Here is a 19523-nt window from a genome sequence, read left to right as displayed (position 1 = left end):
TACATCTGACCACTGTCACTTTAAGCATTAATAACTATGGGATGCTTTTACTTTTCATTATGATTCTGAGAATTTTTTTTCGTGAAATTCTACTTTATGTTAGTGGTAAATTTTTGTCGATACTTGCATCATTTCTTGGTGAAAAATTCCAAAATTTGATGAAAAATTTTAAAATGTTGCATTTTTTAATTTTTTTTTTTTACTTTGAAACTCTCTGCTTATAAGGAAAACAGACACCGGAAATAAATTATATATTGATTCACATATACAATATGTCTACCATCATAAAGTTGACATGTTTTCGCTTTTGGAAGACATCGGAGGGCTTCAAAGTATAGCAGCAATTTTCCAATTTTTCACAACATTTTCAAAATCTGAATTTTCCAAGGAACAGTTCAGTTTTGAAGTGGATTTGAAGGGCCGCATTTTTAGAAATACCTCATAAATGACCCCATTATAAAAACTGCACTCCTCAAAGTATTAAAAATAACATTCAGAAAAGTGTGTTACCCGTTAGGCGTTTCACAGGAAAAGCAGCAAAGTGAAGGAAAAAATTCTAAATCTTCATTTTTTACAAGGGTTAAAAGGAGAGAAATCACCACAAAATTTGTAACCCAATTTCTCTCGAGTAAAGAAATACCTCATGTGTATGTAAAGTGCTCTGTGTGTGCACTAGAGGGCTCAGAAGGGAAGGCGCGACAATGGGATTTTGGAGAGTGAGTTTTGCTGAAAGAATTTTTGGGGGGCATGTCACATTTAGGAAGCCCCTATGGAGCCAGAACAGCAAAAAAAGAAAAAAAAAAGAAGAAGAAATCAACATGGCATACTATTTTGGAAACTCCACCCCACAAGGAATGTAACAAGGGGTACAGTGAGCCTTAACACCCCACAGGTGTTTGACAACTTTTCGTTAAATTTGGATTTGTAAATAAATAAAAAATTTCCACTAAAATAATGGTTTTCACCAAAATTAAAATTTTTTGCAAGGGGTAATAGGAGAAAATGCCTAGAGATGAGCGAACTTACAGTAAATTCGATTCGTCACGAACTTCTCGGCTCGGCAGTTGATGACTTATCCTGCATAAATTAGTTCAGCTTTCAGGTGCTCCGGTGGGATGGAAAAGGTGGATACAGTCCTAGGAAAGAGTCTCCTAGGACTGTATCCACCTTTTCCAGCCCACCGGAGCACCTGAAAGCTGAACTAATTTACGCAGGATAAGTCATCAACTGCCAAGCCGAGAAGTTCTTGACAAATCGAATTTACTGTAAGTTCGCTCATCTCTAAAAATGCCCTCACAAGTTTGTAACCCCATCTCTTTTGGGTATGGCAATACCCCATGTGTGGACGTCAAGTGCACAGCTGGTGCACTACAATGCTCAGAAGAGGAGCCACATTTGGCTTTTGGAAAGCAAATTTTGCTGAAATGGTCTTTGGGGGGGCATGTCGCATTTAGGAAGCCCCTATGGTGCCAGAACAGCAAAAAATAAAAATAAAAAAAAAGCCCCACATGGCACACTATGGCTGTGCAAATGAAAAATTTTAATTTTAATTTTCACGGAACACTGTTACACAAATCTGTCAGACAACTGTGGGGTGTAAATGCTCACTGCACCCCTTATTACATTCCATGAGGGGTGTAGTTTCCAAAAAGGGGTCACAGGGGGGGGGGGGGGGGGGGGCGGGGGCCCTGAGGGCTTTGTAAACGCACATGGCCTACAATTCCAGACACATTCTCTCTCCAAAAGCCCAAAGGCGCTCCTTCTCTTCTGAGCATTGTAGTTTGCCCGCAGGGCACTTTACATCCACATGTGGGGTATTTACATACTCAGAAAAAACTGTGTTACAAAATATGGGGGGCTTTTTTCCTATTACCCCTTGTGAAAATGAAAAGTTTGGGATAACACCAGCATTTTAGTGAAAAAAAAATTTTCACGTCTAACGAAAATTCTTCAAACACCTGTGGGGTGTGTAGGCTCACTATCCTCCTTGCTACGTTCCGTGAGGGGTGTAGTTTCCAAATTGAGTTTATGTCAGAACCGCTGTAACGATCAGCCACCCCTGTGCAAATCAACTCAAATGTACATGGTGCTCTCACTCCTGAGCCTTGTTGAGTGCCCGCAGAGCATTATACATCCACATATGGGGTGTTTCCGTACTCTGGAGAACTTGCGTTACAAATTTTAGGGTCTTTTTTTTCCTTTTACCTCTTGTGAAAATGAAAAGTATGGGGCAACAACAGCATGTCAAAATTACATTTTTTTGGAGTAGACCCCAACTTTTCATAAGGGGTAAAATGAGAAAAAGCCCACCATTTGTTAGGCAATTTCTCCCGAGTACGGAGATACCCCATATGTGACCCTAAACTGTTGCCTTGAAATATGACAGGGCTCCGTATGAGAGAGTGCCATGCGCATTTGAGGCCTAAATTAGGGAATTGCATGGGACAGACCCGGATGCAAGAATTACACTTGCCTCCCATACCAAAATTACCCTATGGCAGGGTTTCCCAAACCGGGTGCTTCCAGCTGTTGCAAAATTCCCAGCATGCCTGGATTGTCAATGGCGGTCCTGCAATACTGGGAGTTGTGGTTTTGCAACAGCTGGAGGCTCCGTTTTTGGATACACTGCCATGTGTGAAGTTTTATTTGGGGGGGGGGGGTAACTGTGTCAGGGTATATGTATATGTGGTGTTTTACTTTTTATTTTGTGTAGGTGCAGTGTAGTGTTTTTAGGGTTTGACCTGCAGCGGAGAATTTGCTGCATCTCAAACTTGCAGCGAGAAACTCACTGTAAACCCCCGCCCGTATGATTGTACCCTGCACATTCACATGGGGGGGACAGCAAACCTCCAGCTGTTGCAAAACTACAACTCCCAGCATGCCCTTTGGCTGTCCGTGCATGCTGGGAGATGCAGTTATGCAACAGCTGGAGGCACACTGGCTGCAAAACACAGAGTTTGTTACTTAACTCAGTGTTTTGCAACCAGTGTGCCTCCAGCTGTTGCAAAATCTACAACTCCCAGCATGCATGGTCTGTCAGTGCATGCTGGGAGTAATAGTTTTGCAACAGCTGGAGGCACACAGGTTGAGAAACACAGAATTAGGAAACAGACAAGGTTTCCCAACCAGTGTGCCTCCAGTTGTTGCAAAACTCCAACTCCAAGCATGCACTGACAGCCGAAGGGCATGTTGGGAGTTTTTGTTATGCAACAACTGGAGGAGAACAGTTTGGAGACCATTGTGTAGAAAACCCGCTAAAAAATCCACACGTGTGAACGTACCCTAAACATGTGTATAGCAAAACATGTGTTACTGCAATCCTTTTCTGTGAGAAATACTTCATTTTCTTGAAAACTTTCAGGGGTGCCAACATTTACAGCCATGACTAACTAGACATACTTTACTAGAAATTAATAAAATAATAGACCAGGTCTGGGAAGCTCCCAGACCTGTGTCTTACCTCCTACTGACACTAGCTAAAACTGGTTACCTCACCTCCAGTGGGCATGTATATCCTGCCAGGGAGGAGCCAACTTTTTTTCCCCTAGTGGCAAGAGCATATACCCATCAGTAAGGTGTCCCCCAATGAAGAGCGCCCAAGAAACATACATGTAAACTTACCTTACTGCTGAGGAGATCCAAGTCTAAATCAGCCTTTTTAGCCCATTTCTGCCAGAAATTGGGATCATCAAGTGAAATATCAGTCCTGTTTTCAGAAGCCACAAAACTTGCCTTAATAAATAGATTTAAAAAAAAAAACACAGAAGGGAAAACCATTTAATAATTTCCCAAGAGAAAACCGCACTCTCCTATTATAGCAAATATGAAAAAAACTTACTAAACTATTTTATGCACTATTCTTTATACAAACACCAAAAGAGAAAAATAATCAGCACAAACACTGTAAAGTTGCAAACCTTGGAAAAAGTCGAGCCTTTGCCTTCTGATTCTATGGTAATTGTGGTGGTTCGTCTTAAGAGAATCTGGTCTATGTCTTCCTCACAAAACTTAGAACCTTCATCATCTTCATCCATGATGGCTGCGTAGGCTCCTTTTCTAAGGAGGTCTTCAATTTCTTTCTTTGTAAACTGCTGTATGGGCTGAAAAAAAGGATCACAGATCACTATTAGGATTAATAAACCCATTCATATACAATACATGTGATTTCCTCCAACAGATACTCACCCCACTAAGGTGGTTTTCACGACCACTCATTGACTGGAGTACAGCTTTGTCAAGTCCTAACTTTAGGCTAGCTTTATCAAACATTTCTCTCTCATAGGAGTTTCGGGTTATCAGCCGGTAAATTTTAACTGCCTTGCTCTGTCCAATTCGGTGACAACGAGCTTGTGCCTAACAGAGCAGGAAAAGAAAATTGTTGAATTTTGTGCAACACAACAAACTACACTGTCAAATAAAACAAGTATAACAAAAATACACATTTACAGCTTTGTTGTCATGAGGTACTGAATAGCAGACACCCTAGAATAGTCAGTGGCTCTATCTTGGTTGGCATGCTTTGACTTTTTTTTCGCACAATAGAGAACCAAAAGGTTACAGGCTAGGCAAACAAGGAAAATATTAGAACATTACATGAATAGGTGGCATGTATATAATGCAGAAAATAAGATCGTACCTGGAGATCATTTTGAGGATTCCAGTCAGAGTCAAAGATAATGCAGGTATCTGCAGCTGTCAGGTTAATTCCAAGTCCACCAGCACGTGTGCACAGCAAGAACACAAAGCGGTCAGAATCTGGACGACTGAAACGATCAATCGCAGCTTGGCGCATGTTTCCACGAACTCTACCATCAATTCTTTCATAGAGGTACCTAGATTTATGGAAAGTAAATGCACTGCTTGCTTAATTCTACAATACTTTTGCGGGACAAGTTACATTTTTGATTGGCCCCTTTACTTGACCACAAAATGTATTAAAAAAAATGACATTATTTGTAGAACGAAATAAAAAAAAAGGAGCAGTGTTTTTGAATTTAGGGAAGACCGGGGTGTGTTTACAGCATGCTGCCTTATGATTGACAATGCCACAGACAAAGGAGCACACCGGGAATAAATGCAGCATTTACTGCAGATTTACTGACAGCAGTGCAATAGTCTGCTGTGTACTGAAATGTTCTGTAACAGCCTGGTGTGGAAAACTGTTAGGATTGCTGTGGGAGGGGAGTAGGCAGGATTGGAGGACTATGATGAAGAGCTAAGGGAAAAACAGTGCATTCTGGGAAATGTAGAGCAACTACTCAACCAGGAAGCACAGAGATTATCTGACATAGGAAGAGAACCACATATATGCAAAACAAATGGATTTTTGGTGGCTTCAGAACAAGAGCATATAGGTAGGCAATGCTATATGCATCTGCAGCATTTATTTTTCTTTTCACCTAATATCAGAATACTGATTGTATATCGAAGTGATAGGTTCCCTTCAACTTTATTTTGTAGGTGAATGTGATTAATAAATTGAAAAAATTATTGATGCTTTGCATCACCATAACCTGCCCACCAGAACTATTTTCCGTTTTTTGTAGTTTTATAGATCCCTCGAGGGACATGGCTTTTTCTGTGATCAGCTGACTGCGATGGGTACCCCATTCTGTCAAACTGCTTAGATGCCTCAAGCGCAATTAGCAGGGAAATTCCGAGAAATTAAACCACCAGCATCAAAGTTCTCTGTGCATGGAGCTACATTTGTAGTTCAACATTCCAAAATATTCAGCAACCCCATAGAGAATGAATGACTGAGGACACACAGGCACGGTGCATAACAATTTTAAGAAACAATTGTGTCCCTATTATTAGAACGATTGGTGGTCCCTGTGATTGGACTCCCCTCGATTAGCTTGTTATCCCTATGGATGTGGATTACAGATTTGTGTATGTGACCAAGAGATAAGCAGACCTACAGTCCCTACCTGCGCTGGATGAGATAATCTTCTAATATATCCAAACACCGAACCATTTGGGAGAAGATCAGAACCTTATGGCCTCCAGCTCGAAGCTTAGGTAGAAGCTTATCTATTAGCACCAGTTTTCCAGAGGAACGCACCATAGCTTGCAAGTGGAAGTCTAGAGGGATTACTGGAGTTGCTTCCCTGAAGTCAAACAGTATCTTCTCTTCAGCTCCTTTACAGACAAAAAAAAAAAAAAAAATATATTATATATTATATATATATATATATATATATATATATATATATATATATATATATATATATATACACACACATATATATACACATATATATATATATATATATATATATATATAAAAAATACATTAACAGAGCAATAGTAGAGATGAGAAAAACACACACGCAAAAACAGACAAACATATAGACAATAAGTGTTACTGGTATACACAAATACATTACCAGTAATGAGGTAGGGGTGGTTGCAGCATTTCCGCAGTTCCATCATGGTGTTAAGCAAATTGGGTGTATTGGACTGACTGGCACCTTTTGTCAAAAATGAAAAATTCTTTTCCAGAATAGCCCTGTAATACTTCTTTTGGATATTGGTTAATTCAACTTCTATGATGGTTTCCTGCTTAGGAGCAAGATTCTTTTCTACATCTTCCTTTAACCTTCTTAGCATCATTGGCTTCAAGATGGCTTGTAACTTTTGCACCTAAAAATCAAAAGGACCATAGAAAGAATCCCCAGGATGGGTTAGGGTCAATTTCATACAACAACCTTATAAACAAGGGGAGACCCCCTTGGTCACTGATACCCTTGTTTATTGCCCACCCCTAAAACTTAGCTTTTATTAAGCTGCTTAATATCATATAATAGAGAAGAAAATAGTGAGTCACTTAAAAACACAGTCCTTTAGTATGTTTCTTAATATGTATATATCACTGCTGGGTTAGCATGTGTTATCAATCCCCAGTGGCCTGCAGATACCCTGGTAATTGAGGGGGCATTGTTAGGTTTTACCAGCAGTCCCGATAGTGTGTCTATACAATTACCAGGGTCTCTGCAGGCCACTGGGGATTGATAACACATGCTAACACAGCAGTGATATATACATATTAAGCAACATACTAAAGGACTGTGTTTTTAAGTGACTAACTATTTTCTTTTCTATTATATGATATTAAGCAGCTTAATAAAAGCTAAGTTTTAGGGGTGGGCAATAAACAAGGGTATTCGTGACCAGGGGGTCTCCCCTTGGTTATAAGGTTTTTGTAAAAATCAAAGGACACACATTAAAATGTACATTTCATAATAGAATATACAGTAATTCTATTAGTTTCTCCCAAAAAAGGAGATTTTTTTGTACTCCCTGAAAAATCTCTCTCGTGTAACCTTCATTGGGGAACACCAATACTGATGGGTATATGTTCTTGCCACTAGGAGGCGCTGACACTAGGTAAAAAAGTTGGCTCCTCCCTTGCAGAATATACCCGCCCACAGGAAGTGAGGTAATCAGATTTGTCACAAAGCAATAGGAGAAGCCAACAAATATGTCCAAAGGACCATGAAAAAGAATCTCGAATAAATAAAATAAAAAATAACTGGAAAAGATTATCCAGACAAGAAGAAAAAAGGGGGGCGGTGTCCCCCAATGAAGGCTAAGAAAGATTTTACAGTGAGTACAAAAAATCTCCTTTTCTCTGTGGCTCTTCATTGGGGACACCAATATTGATGGGACGTACCAAAGCAGTCCCCTTGGGTGGGCATAACAACCACCAGAGAAAGGGAATCAGCCCAGAGACCAAACACACACGTCCGAAAGGCCTGCGGACGAGACATCGGTCCAGAGAAACCAGAGGCCCAGAAACTGATCTCCTGGAAGATCCCACCGTCCATGGAGATGGACTAGAAAGCCAAAAGGAAGGGACAGTTCATAGTAGAGGCTCTAAACCCACAGTCCATATAGAGAGACTAGGAAGCCAGATGGGCCGGAGCCATCCCGGAAGGAGGTAGGAAATCAACTTCAAGGAACAAAGAACAAGGCAGAGAGCTAGCCCGGCTGGAAAACAAAAATGGAAAAGGGCACAACAAGAGAACCCCATCCAGAGAACATGGCGGAAAGACGCCAGGCAGAGCAGCATATGCCTGAGCAGAAGTCGAGCACAAAAGGTGGAGACCAGAAAACCACTGGGAAGATAGAATAACTGAATACGTGGTGTTGAGTATTAGGCTCCACGTAGGCCCACAAAAAATACCAAAACTATCCAGCAATCAAAATCATAAATGTAAGAACGTGTGTTCAGGATGTGCCTAAATCGTAACTTTTAATAAATCAAATAAAAGTTGAACAGTCAGTGATGTATTAAAGTGTAAATAAATGTAAATATAGCAGGACTAAATGTATGAAATACAAACTGGAGTAGATCTGGTGTGATCACTCCAGAAAGTAACAAATCTTTGAGTGCAGTAAATGCTTAAATAGCTTGCACATCTAGATTGATAAGGAAAAAAACGCTGACGTGTTTCTGCCCCCCCTGTAAAGTGTGAAGTCATCCGGGAGGTATCAATTTGTACAACATAGACCATAAATCAAAAAGCTGATAAAATCATCAACAATTTATCAGAGGTTAATGCGCTTTAAATATTGTTGACCACTGGGAAATGCATAACCAAACTCCAGAAACCTGAAAGGTAAATTAGACTGTGTAACCTGCAACCTAATGTGTATATTGTTCCATTTCGAGACAAAGGTGGTAGCAGTTGCAAAGTTTGCTAAATTGGTCCCCAAATGCATCTACCTGGTCCAAGTGGTCCACCTGTAAAGAAAGAAAGTTCGTTTGAAACTGCAAAAGAAATCCATAGAGCTGCAGAATCACAGCTACTATGCTACTCACAGTTCCGTGGTTTCAGGAGCCTGGAGGCAGGGATGTGGAAATCCTATTGCCCGACGCCCAGGACATGTAGTTTCGGGTGCCGGGCAGGTAAATTGTTCATAGATTTAGCCCTGTATGGGGCAAGCAGGGACAGACCGACTTCCCTCTTATTTTTCTTTAATTCCGGTGTGAAGCGCAGGAGCCGATGCAAGTCTGCACCTCACTCCGGCGCTCAGGGTGTATGTAGGGGGCAGCGCCCCCCAGCTGACCGCAGAGCCCGAGGTCGCATGTTTGCATTACATAATTAAGCCATGCCCCCTCATCTACCCCTCCCAGAGGATGGAGGACGCAGCTGCACATTACACAAGAAGACACAGCAGGGGGAGAGAAAGGACGTACACAGCTCCTCCCCTCCCCCTGCTCTGTCTCCACAGGACCTAATCCACCACGGGGAGGTTGCATGTTTGCACGGGGAAACCACAGAGCAGGGGGAGGAGGGGAGAGAGGGGACGTCCGGTGTGAGGTGAGATTTTCAAACCCATGCAACCTCACACTGGCCGGTGTGACTACAGTTCTGATGTCCACTCATGGCCAGCTCAGGTGAGGAGGCCGAGAATGCAGGCAGTGGCAGGAAGGGTGGTTGTATAAATATGGTGTGAGTGTATGTGTGATGTGTGTATATATGATATGGGGTGGGCAGCGGCAGGTGTATGTATGATGTGTCCATATGTATGGTGTATGTGTGATGTGTGTATGATGTCTGTCTATGTGTCATGTGTATGTAATGTATACAAAAAAGTGGCTATGCTAGAAGCTCACATACACAGCTACCAACAGCGATGAGAGGAACACCCCATCGAGGTGAAACCAGGACCAGATGGTGTGTCAACAGAGCCATGAGTTGTTGACTAAGACAACAGAGCAGGGGCCTGAGCCACCCAGCAGAGGAGACCAGGAAGATACCCAGAGGCAAATGTCATGCCAGAGCAGAGGTGCTCAACCACCGCAGACCTGAGGAAACAAGACCACAGGAAGGCCCGATGAACACCACACCGAACAGAAGGGGAGGCGTGCTCTACATGTGAAGAGTGGCCATAGCATACGTAGGGACACAGACATGGTTATCTCACGATAGTAGTGGGGAACCAAGACCTGCAGACACTAAAGAAACCGCAGACATCCAAAAGTCCGGCAGTATGGAAAAACAGGCTAAGGCTAGGTTTCCACTTCGAAAACTGCCACTGCAGTTATTGAGCCAGTCAGAAGTGGATCCATAAGGGAGGAGAAGTGTAAGTCCTTCCTTTATATGTCCTAATCCTTTTGAATACACTTCTGGCTTTGGCTCAAAAACTGCAATGGCAGTTTTCCAAAAACTGCCAGAAGAAAACCCAAGTGGAAACCTGGCCTTAGTCCGGCAGTAGGGAAGACAGGCTCAGCACCAAACTGTGTGTCACAACCATGCCCCTAGCAGACCAACGCTGCACCCTTAGAAAGGGGAACAGTGTGCTTCTGTTGCTGTGAAAGTCCCTGGAACCTGCAGGAAATGTCCACACCCCAATCTCTAATGGTGACACACACCAGTACTGCTGTCACAGAGTGAGGAAGGATGTGTATGTGGGGCAGGAAACAAGCAGACACAGTTTGACATACAGTTAGAAAAGGCCCAATGAACCTACAGAGACATTGCTTTGGAACTTCACATGGAGAGTGAGACACTGGACTGCAGCCACGTGAGTGGTAGGAATGGATAAAAAAAAAAAATCATGCAGACAGTCTGGCTATACTGCATAGGGACCATGGCCACACCCAGTCCCGAATTCAGAACCACACTCTGAAAGTGGGTAACCAGCCTTTAGCCATGAGAGCGGCAGGCATGTAGAGAGGGACCTGGGTGAAGTAGGGGACCCTGCGAACCAGTATGTGGTGCATTGTATAGGGCCCATGAACATGAGGTGACTCACTCGGAACTACACCTTGGCAGTGGGTTACCTGAACTTCTGCCACGGTGTGGAAAGTGTACGGTAGTAGACCTGACGCAGAGGTAAACCATGCAGACAACCGTCTGGCTGACTGGTAGGATTCCTGAACACACATTATCACTCCTTCAAACCCTCCCACAGAAAGTGGGGCACAGGAGTGCGGCCTATCTGATGGGCGACCCAGTGGAATAGGAGACCATGCAGACGAACGTCTGGCTGACTGGCATCAGTCCCTGTACCTGCAGGGACCCTAGCCAAGCACACGGCAGCCCTGAGATGGGACGGCGGCGGAAACAGTGCAGACAATGGTCTGGCGTAACGAGTGTCCCTCCAGGCGCTGGTGATAAGGGGACACTGTCAGATAGGCAATAACCGTGCCTCTGTGACACATGTGGAAGGAGGAGGTCTAGAAGCCATGGATAGAATACCCCTCACCCTGGGAGATCAGGTGAGGCTGAGGAGCATGGATAGTATCCCCTGTTGTCCTGCGACACACCAGGTCACCCCTCCGGACACCGCGCACTAGCAGTGAGGTACCGGAACGCCAGCCGCAGATACATCAGCCCTTGGAAAAGTGACAGGCGGCAGAGAAAACCACACAGACCACTGTCTGGCTTACTGGTATGGGTCCATAGTAGACAACGGGTCACTCCAGTGGACACCTCCCACTAAATCCAGCCACAGATGCGGCAGCTGTGAGAGGAGTGACAGGTGAGACTACAGTCTGGCATAATGATATCAGGAGCAATCCATGCCCACATACAGGAATGCTTCCATGGAGATCTCCCATGGGATGTGGGGATCCGGGGCACTAGCCGCGGATACGGCAGCCTGTCGAGGAGAGAATATTGTACACACATGCCAAAAACCCTCCAATGGCCATGGCAATCCGCGATAGAGGAGAACAGTCACTGACTGTAATCCCAGTATCTTCAAAGGGATTGTGAAATCCCTGGCAACGACCTCTGTCACATACGCTCCCTGACAGAGAGAGAACCCTGCCAAAAACAGGTAAGGCTGTAATAGTTATTGGATGTCATAAGGGGTGAGCTCACAAGAGAGCATCATTTAATTATTGGCCACAAGAGGGTGCCAAACGTCACTAAATGACTGAGCGACCAGCAGCAGAGATTGAATTTTTTGGTGTTTTATTTATTTTAAATACACCAAAAATGTAGGAACGAAGCATGGGGAGCAAGACCCCTGCTCGGATGCACTGCTCCTGTCCGCATGAAACCCTAATAGAAGAGCTAGGACACCTACACCATGTACCCTCATGCAGGGATACTAGGAAAATGTACGGAGCATCGCGCTTCGAAACGCCTGCCAAACCGCCGCACTGCTCTGGGGCAGGGGAAAAGAGCGAGCCAAACTCCCACTTGGGGAGGCGAATGGAGCAATGGTGAACCCCAGCAATGGTGAAGGTGCGGAGCTAGACATCGCTGGAGGCGCACATCATCACAGCCATGGGGAAGCACTTGCCGGTCGCATAAAATGATCCGTGGTGCTTGCAAACCTAGAGGAGGCGCCATCTGGCATCACGTTTCACAAGCTGCTCTGGGAGAAAAGAAGGGCAGAGCCACGTGCCGCCCTCAACCTCTGAACCTGGAGAGGAGGCGCTGCATGGCCTCCCGATATGCACGCTGGCTCAGAGGTAGCAGGGCGGAGCCATGTGCTGCCATAACCCCATGAACTCCCACTGGCTGATCAACCAGCATGCTGTCAGCTCCTGCAGTGGGGGAATTAATATATCTGGCGGGGACAAAGAACAGCAAGGCTGTTCAGAGGTGAGCCAGAAAAGAACGCCCGCAGAGAGAGCCTCTGCAAAAGGTCGGCGGCTGTCGTCCAAGTACCTAGTGTGCAGAAACACAGCCCCCCCTATGAGACCCTGAGTGAGCCCCACACCAAATGCTCCCAATAAAGGACAGAGTCCCTTTTTAAAGAAGCAGGGGGCTGGGGGGGGGGGGGGGGGGGGAGAGAAGACACATACTCACCTGCGGACGCAATCTTCTTATACTCACCCAGACATCTTCAATCAGCTTGTGGCCACGCTGCATTATGCCAGGCTGTCATAGCAGGGCGAGCAAGGGCAGTGGGGGACGCAGACCCAGGGTACAACCTAACCTCCAGGCGCTGGCCGTTGGCGATAAGGGGTTGACGGCCCATACTCTTATGTTCCGTGCCCCTTTGTCGCATATGGGGGAACGGGTAATGCCAGGCTTCTGAACTCCAACCTGAAAATGGGAAACAAAAGGGAGGAAAAAAAACTAAACAGCCCTGACTAGAAAATAATAAATAAAAAGACCAGTGTTTTGCCTCCTACTGACACTAGCTAAAACTGGTTACCTCACTTCCTAGGGTGGGTAAATCCTGCTAGGGAGGAGATTACTTTTTTCCTAGTTTAAGCGCCTCCTTGTGGCAAGAGCATATACCCATCAGTATTGGTGTCCCCCAATGAAGGGTGACCTAGAAATTCTTCATTGCCACCAATAAGCATACGAACACAAAAAAAATAAGAAAACAGCTAGTTTGTATAGCTTTGATGAGGCCATATTTCTAGTCCAAGCTTAAAGTTTGTGAGCTCTTAGTATGCATATATGGGCTTCTTACTAACGTTGCAGTTTTATTCTGTATCCACGGGCATGATAGATCAATAACTGCTGTAAGTGACATCTACAATTGCTGTTCAGCCCTGCACTTTAAAACAATGGGTAGCATAAGTTTATTCTAATATTTTAAGTGCAGAGACATCATTGCACATGAACTCCTTAATTTCAATTTCTAGATAGAATTTGGCTGAGCTGAACTGTTTCTGCTGGTGTGAAAGACATATTGGGGAGAGGGGGAAGAAAAAGACACCAATACCTCTTATATGAGTAATATCTGATTAGTAAAAATCCAGTCAGCTCTTTATCTGAAGCCCCTTAACCCCTTAAGGACTCAGGGTTTTTCAGTTTTTGCACTTTCGTTTTTTCCTCATCTTTAAAAAACCATAACCCTTTCAATTTTCCACCTAAAAATCCATATTATGGCTTATTTTTTGCGTCGCCAATTCTACTTTGCAGTGACATTAGTCATTTTACCCAAAAATGCATGGCAAAACGGGAAAAAAAAAATCATTGTGCGACAAGATCGAAGAAAAAACGCCAATTTGTAACTTTTGGGGGCTTCCGTTTCTACGCTGTGCATATTTCGGTAAAAATTACACATTATTCTGTAGGTCCATACGGTTAAAATGATACCCTACTTATATAGGTTTTGTCGCACTTCTGGAAAAAATCATAACTACATGCAGGAAAATGTATACGTTTAAAAATGTCATCTTCTGACCCCTATAACTTTTTTATTTTTCCACGTACAGGGAGGTATGAGGACTCATTTTTTGCGCCGTGATCTGAAGTTTTTATCGGTATGATTTTTGTTTTGATCGGACTTTTTGATCACTTTTTATTCATTTTTTAATGGTATAAAAAGTGACCAAAAATACGCTTTTTTTTTACTTTGGAATTTTTTTGCGCGTACGACATTGACCGTGCGGTTTAATTAATGATATATTTTTATAGTTCGGACATTTACGCACGCGGCGATGCCACATATGTTTATATTTTTTTTTTACACGGTTTTATTTTTTTTATGGGAAAAGGGGGGGTGATTCAAACTTTTATTAGGGAAGGGGTTAAATTACCTTTATTAACACTTTTTTTTTTTTTACTTTCTTTTTGCAGTGTTATAGGTCCCATAGGGACCTATAACACTGCACACACTGATCTCTTGCACAGATCACTGGCGTGTATTAACACGCCTGTGATCAGTGTTATCGGCGCTTGACTGCTCCTGCCTGGATCTCAGGCACGGAGCAGTCATTCGCCGATCGGACACCGAGGAGGCAGGTAAGGGCCCTCCCGGTGTCCTGTAAGCTGTTCGGGAAGCCGCGATTTCACCGCGGCGGTCCCGAACAGCCCGACTGAGCAGCCGGGTCACTTTCACTTTAGAAGCGGCGGTCAGCTTTGACCGCCGCTTCTAAAAGGGTTAATACCGCACATCGCCGCGATCGGCGATGTGTGGTATTAGCCGCGGGTCCTGGCCGTTGATGAGATTGGGACCGACGGCGCGATCCCGCTTCATAATATCAGAGTCTATGCCCAGTTTAATGGCAAGTAAATATGGACATGTGAAGAAGGGTTGAGGTGGAGTATTTTATTTCTAGAATAAATGAGGTAAGAAAGGCCAGCTGAGCTTGTCCAAATCTGTAAAATATATGCAAATTTTTTCAGAATAAATGATTATAAACATTGTGCTTCTTGATACCTGCTCCTCTGTCTTCAGATCTCCAAAGTCTTTCAGAAATTCTGCCTCGGAAGCAAACTGAGTTGGCTCCAAGAAATGTAACAGACTGAAAAGCTCCTCCACAGTGTTCTGTAATGGTGTTCCAGTCAATAGGACTTTGTGCTCCTGAGGGGACAACCCAAAAACACATTAACCCTCTGCACTACTAGTAGGCAGGCAATTGTTACATGTTGTACCAATAAAACAAATTCCAAAATAAATACAGTCATGGCCGTAATGTTGGCACCGCTGAAATTTTCCAAGAAAATGAAGTATTTCTCACAGAAAAGGATTGCAGTAACATGTTTTACTATACACATGCTTATTCCCTTTGTGTGTATTGGAACTAAAACAAAAAAGGGAGGAAAAAAAGCAAATTGGACATAATGTCACAACAAACTCCAAAAATGGTCTGGACAAAATAATTGGCACCCTTTCAAAATTGTGGAAAAATAAGATTGTTTCAAGTATGTGATGCTCCTTTAAACTCACCTGGGGCAAGTAACAGATGTGGGCAATATAAAAATCCCACAAGAAAGCAGATAAAGGAGAGAAGTTCACTTAGTCTTTGCATTGTGTGTCTGTGTGCCACACTAAACATGGACAACAGAAAGAAGAGAACTGTCTGAGGACTTGAGAACCAAAATTGTGGACAAATATCAACAATCTCAAGGTTACAAGTCCTTCTCCAAAGATATAGATTTTGCATTTGTCCACAGTGTGCAACATTGTCAAGAAGTTTGCAACCCATGGCACTGTAGCTAATCTCAATGGGCGTGGACAGAAGAGAAAAATTGATTAAAGGTGTCAACGCAGGATAGTTCAGATGGTGCATAAGCAGCTCCAAACAAGTTCCAAAAGGTATTCAAGTTGTCCTGCAGACTCAGCGAGGATCAGTGTCAGCTATCCTTCAACATTTAAATGAAATGGTATGGCAGGAGACCCAGGAGGACCCAACTGCTGACACAGAGACATAAAAAAGCAAGACTACATTTTGCCAAAATGAACTTGAGCCAAGATCCTTCTGGGAAAACATCTTGTGGACAGATGAGACCAAGATAGAGCTTTTTGGTAAAGCACATCATTCTACTGTTTACTGAAAACAGAATTAGACCTACAAAGAAAAGAAAACAGTACCCACAGTGAAATATGGTGGAAGTTCAATGATGTTTTGGGGTTGTTTTACTGTCTATGGCACTGGGTGCCTCGAATGTGTGCAAGGCATCATGAAATCTGAGGATTACCAATGGATTTTGGGTCGCACTGTACGGCCCCGTGTAAGAAATCTGGGGTTGCATCCGAAATCTCAGGTCTTCCAGCAGGATAATGACCCCAAACACACGACAAAAAGCACCCAGAAATGGATGGCAAAGCGCTGGAGAGTTCTGAAGTGGCCAGCAATGAGTCCAGATCAAACTCCCATAAACATCTGTGGAGAGAGCTTAAAATTGCTTTTGGGAAAAGGCCCTTCCAATAAGGGAGGCCTGAAGCAGTTTGCAAAGGAAGAGTAGCCCAACATTCCGGCTGAGAGGTGTAAGAAGCTTATTGATGGTTATAGGAAACGACTGATTTCAGTAAATTTTTCCAAAGAGTGTGCAACCAAATATTAAGTTAAAGGTGCCAATAATTTTGTCCAGCCCATTTTTGGAGTTTGGTGTGACTATGTCCGATTTGCTTTTTTTCCTCCCTTTTTTGGTTTAGTTCCAATACACACAAAGGGAATAAACATGTGTATAGCAAAACATGTGTTACTGCAATCCTTGTCTGTGAGAAATACTTCATTTTCTTGAAACATTTCAGGGGTGCCAACATTTACGGCCATGACTGTAATTCCTGTAAGACAACAACCTGTCTGACTTTTTCTGGAAATAAAAAACCCACACACAATTATTCAGTGTTTTTTTTTTTTTTTAAACAAACATTTATGTCATTCAACATGTGTGATAAATAATGTTATATTGGACAATTTCTATTATATACTGCTCAAAAAAAGAAAGTGAACACACACACCACAACGTAACTCCAAGTCAATAACACTTCTGTGAAATCATACTGTCTACTCAGGAAGCAACACTGATTGACAATCAATTTCACATGCTTTTATGCAAATGCAACAGAAAACAGGTGGAAATTATAGGCAATTAGCATAGCAAGACACCTCCAATAAAGGAGTGGTTCTGCAGGTGGTGACCACAGACCACTTCTCAGTTCTTATGCTTCCTGGCTGATGTTTTGGTCACTTTTGAATGCTCGCGGTGCTTTCACTCTAGTGGTAGCCTGAGACAGAGTCTACAACCCACACATGTGGCTCAGGGAGTGCAGCTCATCCAGGATGGCACATCAATGCGAGCTGTGGCAAGAAGGTTTGCTGTGTCTGTCAGCGTAGTGTCCAGAGCATGGAGGCGATACCTGGAGACAGGCCAGTACATCAGGAGACATGGAGGAGGCAACAACCCAGCAGCAGGACCGCTACCTACGCATTTGTGCAAGTAGGAGCAGGAGGAGCACTGCCATAGCCCTGCAAAATTACCTACAGCAGGCCACTAAAGTGCATGTGTCCACTAAAACAGTCAGAAACAGACTCCATGAGGGTGGTATGAGGGCCCGACGTCCACAGGTGGGGGTTGTGCTTACAGACCAACACCATGCAGGACGTTTGGCATTTGCCAGAGAACACCAAGATTGGCACATACGCTACTGGTGCCCTGTGCTTTCACAAATGAAAGCAGGTTCACACTGAATACATGTGACAGACTTGACAGAGTCTGGAGACGCTGTGGAGAACGTTCTGCTGTCTCCAACATCCTCTAGCAAGATCGGTTTTGGTGGTGGATACCACAGTAATGGTGTGGGGTGGCATTTCTTTGGGGGGCCACACAGCCCTCCATGTGCTTGCCAGAGGTAGCCTGACTGCCATTAGGTACCGAGATGAGATTCTCAGACCTCTTGTGAGACCATATGCTGGTGAGGTTGGCCCTGGGTTCCTCCTAATGCAAAAATGCAGTTTTTGCAAGAGGAAGGCATTGATGCTACGGACTGGCCCGCCCGTTCCCCAGACCTGAATCCGATTGAGCACATCTGGGACATAAGGTCTCGCTCCATCCACCAAAGTCACGTTGCACCACAGACTGTCCAGGAGTTGGCAGGTGCTTTAGTCCAGGTCTGGGAAGACATCCCTCAGGAGACCATCCGCCACCTCATCAGGAGCATGCCAAGGCGCTGTAGGTAAGGTCATACAGGCATGCGGAGGCCACACATACTACTGAGCCTCATTTTGGTTTTAAGGACATTACATCAAAGTTGCATCAGCTTGTAGTGTGGTTTTCCACTTTGTTTTTGAGTGTGACTCCATATTCAGACCTCCATGGCTTGATAAATTTGATTTCCATTGATAATTTTTGTTTGATTTTGTTGTCAGCACATTCAACTATGTAAAGATGAAAGTATTTCATACAATTAGTTAATTCATTCATTCAGATCTAGGATGTGTTATCTTAGTGTTCCCTTTATTGTTTTTTGAGCAGTGTACTTACATAAGGGAAAAGTAAGGTGATTTAAACTGCATTAATCATTGTGATCTATGCTAGATTGGTAGAGCCTGCTCAAGACCGGCTCTATCAATAGAGTCCAGGCAGCCATAGAAAGCAAGGTAAGCCCTCAGGCTGCCAGGTAAGTCAACCAGCAGTTATTGCATAACCAATGACTGCTGTAATGGTAATTTAGATGCCGCTGTCAACTTTGCTGCAGCATCTAAATTGTGAATGGTCACCTGCAGAGATCACTGCATGGTGGATATAAGTGGCAGCCCCCAGCTTGTAAATTCATCTGGGAGCAGCCAGGTATGGTTCGGTCTTGAGTCCGTAGCCCGGGTATAATATGTAAAATTCATAAAATTATACTCACCAGGTCCATGTGCTTCAAGCTGTCTAACAGTTTGCAGTTTCTATTTTTTAGACGATGAGCTTCATCGATAATAACACAGCGCCATTCAATTTCACGCAGCTCAGGGCAGTCAGAAAGCACCATTTCAAATGTTGTGATCAATGCATCAAACTTATACGCTCCAGGGATAAGACGACCCTGTAAATATAAATTGTGCGCTCAGAGTTGTGTTGTAACGCACAATAGCACCTGGTGTAAAGTAATGCTTAAATGGCCACTGTCAGATCCAAAAACTTTTTACATGTTGTTACGGATGGAAATTATAAGTCCTTTTGTAATATGGTTGTTAAATGTTTTAATATTCAATCAAGAAAAACAGCCACTAAAAATCCCACCACTAGGGGGTCCCCATACCTACTGGGACACTAACCAGTCCTGCAGCAGCATCAGGCTTGTCTATGAGTCATGGACAAGAAATGACTCATGGACAAGCCTGCATGAGCAGACACACCAATCACCTCCTACCACCA

The 19523-nt window shown here is 43.7% G+C and overlaps 1 protein-coding gene across 5 annotated transcripts in view; it reads right to left on the bottom strand.

The window, feature by feature from the left end:
* Nucleotides 1-19523, bottom strand: part of CHD8 (chromodomain helicase DNA binding protein 8) — a 144025-nt gene that overhangs the window by 53183 nt on the left and 71319 nt on the right. For all 5 annotated transcript variants that reach the window (XM_056527805.1, XM_056527786.1, XM_056527769.1 and 2 more), the window contains exons 14-21: nt 19015-19191; nt 15094-15237; nt 6390-6645; nt 5931-6141; nt 4637-4832; nt 4186-4353; nt 3918-4100; nt 3622-3732 (exon numbers count right to left, since the gene is read on the bottom strand). In XM_056527805.1, the coding sequence (XP_056383780.1) occupies nt 3622-3732; nt 3918-4100; nt 4186-4353; nt 4637-4832; nt 5931-6141; nt 6390-6645; nt 15094-15237; nt 19015-19191 (1446 nt within the window). The remainder of the gene's footprint in view (nt 1-3621; nt 3733-3917; nt 4101-4185; nt 4354-4636; nt 4833-5930; nt 6142-6389; nt 6646-15093; nt 15238-19014; nt 19192-19523) is intronic.

The sequence above is a fragment of the Hyla sarda genome, chromosome 1 (genome assembly GCF_029499605.1).
Source record: "Hyla sarda isolate aHylSar1 chromosome 1, aHylSar1.hap1, whole genome shotgun sequence".
Classification (NCBI taxonomy): Eukaryota; Metazoa; Chordata; class Amphibia; order Anura; family Hylidae; genus Hyla; species Hyla sarda.
Note: the sequence above shows the minus strand (reverse complement) of the source record. Positions and strands in the feature narration are given on the sequence as shown.